General features: G+C 42.8%; 1 protein-coding gene across 1 annotated transcript; it reads right to left on the bottom strand.

The window, feature by feature from the left end:
- Nucleotides 1-7746: 7746 nt before the first annotated feature.
- LOC123424859 (nucleolar protein 56-like) lies at nt 7747-10876 on the bottom strand. The gene is made up of 8 exons (XM_045108556.1): nt 10599-10876; nt 10288-10502; nt 9738-9895; nt 9218-9405; nt 8879-9131; nt 8606-8754; nt 8375-8521; nt 7747-8273 (listed from the first exon to the last, which is right to left on the bottom strand). The coding sequence occupies exons 1-8, from the start codon at nt 10801-10803 to the stop codon at nt 7966-7968; spliced, it is 1623 nt and encodes a 540-aa protein (XP_044964491.1). The 5' UTR covers nt 10804-10876; the 3' UTR covers nt 7747-7965.
- Between the last annotated feature and the right edge of the window lie 954 nt (nt 10877-11830).

Genomic DNA, 11830 nt, shown 5'->3' on the forward strand with positions numbered 1-11830 from the left:
ATGCAGGCGCCACCTTCCAACGCTGCATGCAGAAGTGTCTCCTGCCCCAAATCGGTAGGAACATGCATATATACGTCGATGACATCGTCGTCAAATCCAAGAAGCACTTCAGCCTCCTCGACGATCTTCGGGAGAACTTCACCAACCTACGCGAGTACAAGATCTGGCTCAACCCGAAGAAGTGTGTCTTCGACGTGCCACCCGGCCAGCTCCTGGGTTTCTTCGTGCCCGCATGCGACATCGAAGCTAACCCGGAGAATATCAAGGCCATCGAGCGCATGCATAAGCCGACGAAGCTCCGCGACGTCCAAAAAATTGTCGGTTGCCTGGTCTCGCTCAGCCGGTTTGTCAACCGGCTCGGCGAGAAGGCGCTGCCCCTCTACCATCTCATGAATAAGAAGACCAAGCTCGAGTGGACCAATAAGGCGGAAGAGGCCTTCCACGACCTCAAGCACGCCCTCTCCAGTGTGTCTGTCTTGGCCGCACCAACCAAAAGGAACACATGCTCGCATACATCACGGCAACGTCAGCGTCGTTCTGGTGGTGGAACGGCCTCGGGAGGGCATGCAAGGCGCTGTCAGTTCAGCGCCCCATCTACTATCTGAGCGAGGTTCTCTCCGCCTCCAAGCAGAACTACCCCCACTACCAGAAGATGTGCTACGGCATCTACTTCGCTGCCAAGAAGCTAAAGTAATACTTCCATGAGCACACCATCACCGTTGTGAGCACGGCTCCGCTTTCAGAGATCATGGGCAACCGGGACGCCACCGGTCGGATCGCCAAGTGGACCATCGCCATGGCCGACCACGACATCCAATTTCACTTTTTTCCGGCATCCCTTCATCCAACCTTTCCCGTATGATAAGCAATCACCTTAATTTACTTATCAAACTTCTCATCAAAATATAGAGTAAATCATGGATTAGATTTGATAAACATTTAGTTACACAATCACATTCATATGTGCATGTAAATCATCAATTAACATACTAGAATATTTATATCCCGTTGCAACGTACGGACATTGTCCTACTGCATAGATAAAACTCATGTCTTCATCATTCTCAACCCACGAGAGCCTACGAGGGTATTTGGTTGGGCTTTTACTTGGTTTTTTCTCTTTGGCTTATAAACCAAAAAAACATCTAAATAGGTGTTTTTTTGGCTTTTTAGCTTATATTCTCTCTCAAGCACCTAAATAAGTGTTTTTTTGGCTTTTTTGCTTATATTATCTCTAAATGGATCATATTGCAAAGCACTATGGAGAAGGACGAGGTGAGGCGCTATCGTGATGAGGGAATCCGTCAGCTGGTGATGTGTTGATCAAGATGGTGAATCTTTTCCAGTTTTCAGTCCGCCAACGTGTAGTGTCGTCCTTCATTGTAACCATACTTTATTGAAATCCCTCTCTCATGGTCCATTGCGAGTTGTGAACCGACTAAGAAAAAGCGGCCCCATTTTGTCTCATGCAAAAAATGCTCATAACATTTCTTTTGCAAACAAGATCAACATGAAAAGGCGACGTAGGCGACCGTTCGACGAGCCCGAGGCACATAAGACGGCAAGAATGAACCAAGCTCAAAGCGGCACCAAAAGAACTTTAAGGTTGCGAGTGGAGATGTTTCGATGTTGGAGCGAAAGAAAGACCGTCAAACTTGAAGGATGGTCGAGGGGGTACTGGGCCGACAACGGAGGGGGAGGCCCAGCAAACCAGCGAATGATGGAGGCGTATCCAGGAGAGGAGTTAACGGCAGTCGTTACAATGTTTTTTTAGAACACGATAAAGACACAGGCAATCATATATATGTGCGTACGCTCGTTCATATTAAAACACATACCCTATCACTATGAACACCTTTGAGTGACTAAGGGGACACATCAACTGGCTCCTTCCACCAAACACGCCCTACTCAGGGCCGGCCCATAGGCCGGGGCAACGGGGCGCCCGCCCTGGGCCCCTGAAAGGTAGGGGGCCCCCAGGTAGCAGCACATCATATGTTTTGCGATATTTCTTCCTTAAATCCAAAAAAATAAAAGAAAAAAATAAGTACTCATGTGGCTATTGATGACTTTTCTTTCAGGAGTGTTAGGAAAAACAACAAGACTTGTTGTCGTTTTAGTTCAAAGACCATTAATCTATGATATGTCCTAAATTGCTCTCGAAATACAATATATTCTAAAAAAATCCACAAGGGCCTCAATTTTTTTTCTCGTCCGAGGGCCTTAAATATGTATGGACCGGTCCTGGCCCTACTGAACGTTTGTTAGAAACTCAAAATTCAACCACGCCCTACTGAATGTTTCCTTCTTTTTTTAAACACTACATAAACATTTCCTTGGTCACCGGCAATGGGGAACTTAAGGATAGGCCAAAACCACAAAATCATTTGTACTCCAGTGAGAACAATGCCATCCCATTTCCTTGGTCACCGGCAATGGGCTTGGGTCGCTTTTTTAAGCCAATTGCAATGTGCCAGCTGTAGTACACCTGTATGTACGTTCCACATCTCCCCGCTCTAACGGCCCCCAAAAACTTAAATGGGTTGTTTCTTTTTCACATACAGAGGCTGGGAGATGGATGACGCATAGAGTAACATAAAGAGTCCCCTCTTTAAAAAAAGCTCTGGCTCTTCTTCTTCTGGCTCAAATGCGATGCAAAACAAAAACAAAAAATACAGAAAAACATGTACGTGATGAGAAGAAAATAACAAAAGAATAAATACAAAATTTACGATGAAAATGACCGCGGACAAGAATAACAAAGTGTTCTACGAGTAAAACAAAATTACTTCATCTGCTCATGCTGCTTTTACTTCACCAACACGAAGAATGACTAAAGACTGAAGGGGTTTGCACTAAAGATTAGTTATCCATCAGAAAAAGAAATGATCAACATCAAGATAATGAACATGGATGGAACTCAAGAATGATTTAAGATAAGAGGGAATGATAACCGAAGGTTAAGGTAAATAAAAGAGTGAATTTCGCTTTTTACCCTGTAGTTGTACATTTATGACACTAATTACCTCATCAAGTGGACATTCGTCTATAATATCCTTTTTGAAGCTTTGGGCACTCGTTTTCTGATGCATGTCCATCAGGCAAGGTGTGAGGTGACGCCCGGGGTACAAAAATATATGGACGATGATGAGGAATGAAACCGATGGACAAGAGAAGTCTGGACATGATCGTCAACGATGTCCTCTGATCTTTACAGATTTTTCTACGAATCATTAACGCAACATGTCAATCCTATCTAACATAAACAAGAAAAATGTAAATATAAGGAATTACCGTGTTAAAAGTCGCTAAAATCTGATATTTCGATAAAAGTTCCACTAAATGGGGTAATATGTGTCACAAATGTATAACTACAAGGTAAAAAACGAAATTCACTCTAAATAAAACAAAGATAGCTGAGGAGAGAAAGAATGAGAGTGAAAAAACAAAAAAGAAGGGATAATCACCTTCGATGACTGAAGACTGGTGAGAACTAGCACACAAATAAAATCTGCAGAACTAGTGACTGAATGACAGGTGAACTGACGGGGATATCTACAAAATGTCTATGATTTCTTGCTTGTTTTCTGTGTTTTATGTGTTTTTAGAGTTTGTTCACACTTTTTTCACTCAATTTGGCTGCAGTGCGCCCAGAAGCCTTTTCTATCTATATTTCCGTGGAGTTTTCTCACTACTAGAACATGGAAAATGCAGCTATCTCTAACATTCTGTTTTCATTTTATTTTTCTAGAGAAAATGTTTTTGCAGCCGTAAAAGATTTCTCTGGAAAAAATGGAGAGTATCTTGTTGCTTCCCTGAATAAGTGATAGTACCTTGTTCTTTCCTGAATAAAAGTAATAGCACCTTGTTCTTTCCTGAATAATTAAGAGACACTCAAGACTGATGGTTATTTACTCAACAAAAGAAAGAATAAACACCGGGTGTATGCGGGAAACCAAAGACGGAGCAAATCTCTACTAAAAAAATGTTTGTAATCATCGCTCAGGAATAAGAACATATGCATATCAAAACAGACTTTAGAAATAAAACTTGTGCCATTGACAAAAGCCACTGAACGAAAATCAGAGAAAAGAAACTGAAATAACCGAAGAAAGGAAACTGAAGAAACTAAAGGGGGTAGGAAGATAGACATATAATGAAGGACTGTCTGCTTATTTAACTCATGCTTGGCCCAAAAAGAGTAAATAAAAGAAACTGAAAAGATAACAAAGAAGATAATATCATCTGAAAGACTAAATGATGAGTAAAACTCTTGAATGATAGACAGAATAGTGATGTGTGCTCTCTGAACATGGACTGGTGAGTCAACTATAAGAACAATGACTGATAATAATAAACATTGATAAACTAATAGAGTAAGAACGATCATCTCGAGCTCATTGCCGACCTTTGTCTTGGATGTTACTAACACATACGCTCCAATGTCAAGTCTTGTCCTCGTAAGAAACTTCTTCCATCCATTCTTGAAGAAGATCAGACCATCGGATGTGGTATCGTACTCGGTCCCAGTGATGCTCTTTTTGCCTAAGCTTAAATGAGTGAAGCAACTAAAGACTAAAATAAGTGAATCAACTACAAGACTGATGTTGGGATACTGATCAACTAAATTAAACAAGGCTGAAATCATAATTGAAATTGATGAAAACCAAAACTGAACTAAATGGTACACTATTGCAATAATTTACTGAACTGAATGTGAAAAAACGATCCAATAAAAAATACATAGCTTATAGAGAGATATGTGTGGGCATTGGCGAGTGCTGAGCAAAAACTATTGCCCATAAATGAACCGAAAAGTCAAATAATGATGAACGTTTTGCCAAGAGTGAAAGTACTTGGCATGGGCCGTTGATGGTCGGCAGGCATCCCTGTGAGACATGATGGTGGCATGAAGGACACATTTTAGAAGGAAAAGAAGATACCGGAAGAGTTGCGGCTGTCCGCGGTCTTCTAGGTGCCATGCAAAGTAAATGAATAATGCAGTACTGAAATGGCAAATGTAGATACGCTGAAAACTGATGGGACTGAAGGAAAATACACCAAAACACTGACAAAACTGAATACTCACAAAGGAAAACACAAAAATTGCTTTTATTTGTAGGTTCCAGTTTTCCCATCAACCAATTGTAGGTTCCAGTTTACAATTATGAACTTACACGAAAACAAAACGTGCTTTTAATTGTAGGTTCCAGTTTTGCCATCAACCAATTGTAGGTTCCAGTTTACAATTATGAATTTACACGAAAACAAAACGTGCTTTTAATTGTAGGTTCCAGTTTTTTACATCAAAAAGAGCCGCACGTGCACACGCGCCAAAAGAGGCAGAAGGATAGGGAGGTTACACATGAAAGCAGAGATGCCACTCTCCTAATCATCTATGGATGATCCAAAAACCGAAGAAAAGATACCAGTGGTCATACTGAAAAAAACTAAAAGGTTTGATATTAAAAAAGACGAGTAACTATAATAGAATGACTAACTAAATGTGGGGTTTATAGTGAAAACTAAGAAAATATAATTAAATAAAAGACTGAATAATGACTACTCAACTAAGCAGAACTGAAAAGTTGAAAATGATACAAAAGAAAGAAAAAAATATAAAAATCATAAAGACTATCTGCAATGCCATCTTGGAACACCTAAAATGAGAATCAACCACATAACTGAAAACTATATTGAATATCAGTTCAAACTAGATTAGTGATAAATAAAATAGATGACTAAAAACTAGAATGAATATCTGATCAAACTGAATACCGAAGACTATCTGCCAAACCCAAAATGAGTAAATCAACTACATGATTGAAAACTCGAACAAAACTGAATACTGACAAACGACACACCGGAAACTGAAAAACTGAAGAAAATGACACCTGACAATGATACTGACGAAACTGAAAAAAATAACATCTAACACTGAAACTACTTATGAAACTGAATAAAATGGCACTTAACAACGAAACTACTGAAACTGAAGAAACAAATCTTCATGTGAGGCAAACTGAGACTTGAGAGTTGAGATTAAGAATAGGACTGAGTGGAACAATGAAATAAAGATGACATATACTGAAACATAAATACTATATGATGGACTAAAATATTAAATAGTGAGACTGAATATTGAAGCGCTAAACAAGCACGCGCCGGCACCCCGCTCACCCCACTGTACAGCCACGACCCCTCCCCCGCCGCTGCCGCCGCCGGAAACCCTAGCGCGGGGAGCGGTGGCCTCGCCACCGCCGGAGCTCCGCCGAGCATCGGCCTCGCGCGCAGCCTCTTCTTGCCGCCGCGGATGACCATGGCGACGGGTGGCGTCGCGCCGGCGCCGTCCCGTGCCGCCGCCGCCCCCTCGAAGCTCCCGAATGCGGTACGGCCGAAGAATCGTCTTCGGAAGATGAGGACAAAGACGAGGAAGAGGATTGATGTGTCTTTCATTTGTGTCTTGAACTTTAGTTTGCATTTTGAACTTGGTTGGATGAACTTGTGGGCATGATTTTGAACTTGTGGGCATGAACTTTTATTCATCAACTTGTTTGCGTCAAATTTCACATGTTCATTGCATTTTGATGAATGTTTCGAACTCATTTTGTGTCCAAAATGCCATATATGTGAAATTTCGGGCGAGTCGTGCGCGCTCCATTTTTTGCGTGCTGCTGGAGCGACGCGCGCGCTGCATTTTAGCGCGGCTGTTGGAGCCAGCGCTGGCGGCCGCGCTAAACCAGCCGAAGCGCGCGCGGCAAACAAGTTTTTTGCGCGCGACGCGAAGCGCGGCTGTTGGAGATGCTCTAAGGACTGATCCAAAGAAGAACCAAGGACTGATGAAATAAGCACTGATGAAAGGGTACTGATAATAAGACAGAACAACACTGAAGAATGAACAATGACTTAAACTGAAGAGAGAAAAACTGTCGCATCAGGAAGCTCACACAAGATAATAAATGACTGAAATAAAAAATAAAGAAACATGACTGATTTTACAAACAAAGATGTACTGAGAAAGACACTTAAGTATTGCAAAGACTGAGCTTTGATTGATAAGCAATCAAGTAGTGAACAATCAGGAAAGATGGGAAACTGAGGACACTGATTGACAAGTAATCTAACGGAGACTGATGATTGGATACTGAAGACTGATAACTGGTACTGAGAATTAGCTAAGTGAGCCACACCGGCGGCGAGCTCTATGACTGTCTACGCGTGTGGTGCGTGCAAGAAATTTCAGAGCGTTCCTGATGAACTAAGCTATGACAAACTTTCCTGGCCAAAACAACCACCTAACTGAGCAACACCTGCGACGAGCTCTATGACCGGCGAGTTGGCGACCATGACGATGAACTGAATGATAAACAGCAGGACACAGGGGAAATCACATCGAGCAACACAAGGGCAAATTGGGCAGAGCGATTACTACCTCCCCCACCAACATGCGCTTGCTGGTAGCGAGCACGACAGGAGAGCCCTGCCGAGCTCCTCTCCAGCGGCCGTCCCTGTGAAGAACACATCCCGCATTCAAGCGCACCTTGTCAGGGACGTGCCGCTCGCCATCTCTGCCTGGCCGACCTGCCGCTAATCACCGGTGAGGAGCCTCCTTCCCTCCGCAGGACAAACGAACACGCAAAGATTGGTGCAGATCCGACGGACAGAAAAACGACCTGAACCGAATTCAAAAAACAAAACAGGCCCAAAAAATAGTAAAACTGTATTTCTATGTGACCATTCAACTACTGCCAGTGCGAACAATGCCATCCCATTTATAACTAGGAAAGGTAAGCTATCCCAAACATCAAAAGCAATACAGATACGCCGCTTCAGTCCATGCCATGCTACATTACAGAACTCATCAAGGGCTAAAAGAGGCTCACAGAGTACACACTTAAACAGTTGGTACAAAAAAATCGATCCTTGATCCATCAACTTCAACACTCGCTATTAGGCACTAAGCTACTACTCGTCAGCCTCAGTCTTGGATTTCTTCTTCTTTTTCTTGGATTTCCCCTCGGTGCCAGTCTTAGGGTCAACAGACTCGGCATCGCGGTTCTTCTTTTTCTTCTTCTTGGGGGTCTCGTCGTCGCCGTTGGCTTGCATCTCCTCGTCCTGCGGCTCCTCAAGCTTGTGCTTCTTCTTCTTCTTCTTCTCGGTTCCCGTTTCAGCCTCGGCCGCAGCACTGTCAACGTCCATCGCGTCACCGTTAGCCTCAGCTTTGGACTTCTTCTTTTTGCTTTTCTTCACGGATGCATCACCATTCTCTTTGCCTGTGAATGGATTTTTGCGGTTGACACTTATAATGGATTGGCAAAATATGACCAGAAAGTAAGAAACCGGCACAGTAGTGAAAGAACAGATGTATCTTTACCGTCATCATCCTCTGTGTTCGTCAAGCCGTCAATAGCAGCTTTCATCACATCAAGGTTCTTGCGGGGTGCAACACCCTTGTCGTAAAAGTCTAGTCTCTCCTCAACCTGTTCACGCAGCTTCTCACCAAAAATGGAGCTGCTCATATCTGGAATTCATAACCCCATGAGAAAAGCAATCTGGAAAGGGAATCAGAATGTGCAATGATGATTGCAAACAACCTTAAACTTACCTGAATAGCAGTCAATACGTGAAGCAATGGAACATTTGTTTGCCAGGTATCGAGCCATTCTTCCCTTGTTCTTAGTTGATGCACGCCCAATAAAAGATGAGTGGAATATGAGGCCATACTTCGGTGTGTTTCCACGTGTTTTAAGAGCTCTGCAGTACAATTAGGAAATAGGAAATTAACAACAAGGTTTCAGAAGCATAAAGAACAATCTTCGAATACTTAACAAAACAGTAAATAAGGTGCTCGAATGCAAGAAGCCCAAGTATTAAGTACCTAAAGAGTGCCTTTTCAGCACCCAGTATCTGCAGAGTAGAGGCAGGGCATTTTGCAAGATTTGAAAGACTGCCAGCATGAGAGATTAGCCGAGCTCCAACCATTTCACCAATCAATGATGTCAGGTTTGGTGCAATATCATTCATCTTTGTCACCAGATATTCATAGAGATTTTTACGGTACTCGGATAGATTCATGACCCTCTGAGCAAACTGTTGGACATTGATCAAATCAACAGGTGAAAGATCCTGGCCTAAAGATACAAAGGGGATTGAGTAAGCCACAACGTCACCACCCCAACTATAGAGAAGCAAAAGTAATTGTGGACATATTTGTTACCCATAGATGCCTTTGCTGCCTCAACAATTTCCTTTGCCTTGTCTTCATCTCCAATTAGATCCGCTAAAGCTGGAATGTCCTTCTCTGACAAGTCAGATTTGTTTACCACAAACTTGGCAAGCTTAGCATAGAGGTAGTTGTCATTCACAATCTTCACCAGCTCAGGAAAATGCCATCCATACCACTCCCTGCATTATGGATTAACAGTAATTTAATATCTGCAGAACTGCCACCACCATCCATGATGAAGGTATATATAGGCATGTTGAAGGGGAGAGAAGGACATCTCACATTAGCACCTACTTTAGATGATAAGGGAAGTGATACTACAAATATACATGAACCGGAAGGGTAATGAACACAAACATGGATTGAAACACCGATACACCGATACCTTCAATATTACATATACTTCTACTAGATACACACTAAAACGAAATCAAGGTGATTCCAAGTGCCTACACAACATCTAAACTGAAGCACCGAACAAGTTAAACAACAGAAAGGGTGAGGAACCAACCTCACTCTCATGGAGAAGGAATTAACATCCTTATCAAGTGTATCCAACAGAAAGATGGCTTGAATCACCATATTATCCACACGATTCACATTGAACTTCACCTTGGCCCTGCTATAGCTATGCCCCAGACCAAGCTGGGCCTTCTCCAGGTCAGATGGCTGCAACAAAGAAAAAGGAATAAATAAACAAACAAGCAAGGATGAAATTAACAATGTTTGTGCACACAAAACAGTTGCAGGCTAATGAACTGACACTATACAGCTGTACTATACAATCAGCTGTGTACAAAACTGCATATATGCCATCCGCTCTATTTACTGACAAAAGTCAAGCAAGATCAGATTTTTAAGTCGTTTCACCAGGACTAAAAATTTCGCCGCTTCTAGGGAAACCTCTAATAAACAACCAGGTGGTGCTAACTGCCAAAACATCCTACAGCAACAGCGCAAAAGATACATTGACCCTAGTACAGTCTGAACTCCCTATTCTTATCAGTCAAGGGACAGTCTTAAACATATAACGAAAGTAGGCTCAGCAGTAAATCCATCACCTTGAGTTGTTCAATGAATTGATCAAAATGCAGCCGCACCGCACGAAGCAGTTCCTGGATATAGTCGTTGGACTCGCAAGGGATTCCGGTGGCCTCGGTGATGTGGGACCCGACCTTGGGCTCCATGACACCGACCCTGAACTTGGCCTTCTTCCCCTCCTTCACCTTGGGCAGGTTGAGCTCCAGGAAGTTCCTCAGCTCGTCCGTCATGATCCCTGCACCACCAAAATCAGCACCCACACATCATTGGGCCGTCACAGGAGACTTCAAGCGAGGGTCTGTAGGGGCGAGAGGGGGAGAGGACACAATACCTTCGGAGATGGCGTTGCACTGGTTGAGGGCGTCGACGGCGGACAGGAAGGGGGTGAAGCCGGCGAGCTTGACGGCCTTGCTGAACCGCTGGAGGTCCAGCACGGTGGAGCGGACGGCGTCCACGCTCTGCCCAATCTCGTCGATGCCGTAGGCGTGGAAGAGCGCGTACCCGGAGGCGGACTCGAAGAGCAGATAGAGCGCCATCTCGCCGCGCGCTTCGCCGGCGGCGGCTGAGGGGTTTGGGGGCGGAGGCGGGGGAAAGGTTAGGGTTTTAGGGAGAGGGGGAGAGGGGAATGCGTTTCGCGGGGGGCATATTTATGGTGAGTTCTCGTTGTTGTCTGGGCCGTCCGATTGGATCAATGGTCGATATCGAAACCATCTTTTAAACTAATTTTAATTTTAAAAAGGCTTGAACCAAACACATTGGCGATGATCTCTGCCGTGCATGAAAGATGTGGAAAAAAACTCGTGATTTTATTTTTGCAGGGTTGCATTTGTCTCAAAATATAATATTTGCTTGCATTTTGACCTTTTATATTTTTCTGATGTGCATGCGTCAAAAAAAAACTCCAATGCGCATTTTTGACCATGATCTTACTACATGTCTAAAAGGACAGTATTACAAAAAAGTATGGAAATGTTATAGTAAGATATGCATAAAGGAATTATTCTACCTTCCATATTAGCGGTTGAAAAAATAAAACTTGGTTGTGTGTGTAATAGTGTACCTTATTTTCAAGATCGATGGGGTATTTACGGGTTTATTCATTATGTTTTTTGTAGATTTGAAGTCATGACACCCCATACCAAATAAAGATGGTCACATGTAAGGAATTTGTGCAAATCAATCTGTGACTGAATGGTTAAAGGGACAATAGTATTCCGAGTCCACGAGGGTTCAAGTCCTCGTGCTTGTATTATTCCTAGATTTATTTCAGGATTTTCGGAGATATCACTTTCAGTGGGAGGAGACGTTCCTATCAACGACGAGACGCCTACGACGTTTGTAGATATGAGTGTATGCGTGTGTATATGAGCGCTTCCATTTGTACTGTGTTTAAAAATATATAAAATATTGTATTCGCAGGAAGACAAGTTAACTTATAAGAAAATAATAATTACAAGTAAGCATTAAACATTAGGTATACATCATCACTTCACGGGGACTGATAACTGGCTGCAAACCGTAGTCCAATATTGATAGATTTTCGTGATATAGCACATCCTTGAA

The sequence above is a fragment of the Hordeum vulgare genome, chromosome 2H (genome assembly GCF_904849725.1).
Source record: "Hordeum vulgare subsp. vulgare chromosome 2H, MorexV3_pseudomolecules_assembly, whole genome shotgun sequence".
Lineage (NCBI taxonomy): Eukaryota > Viridiplantae > Streptophyta > Magnoliopsida > Poales > Poaceae > Hordeum > Hordeum vulgare.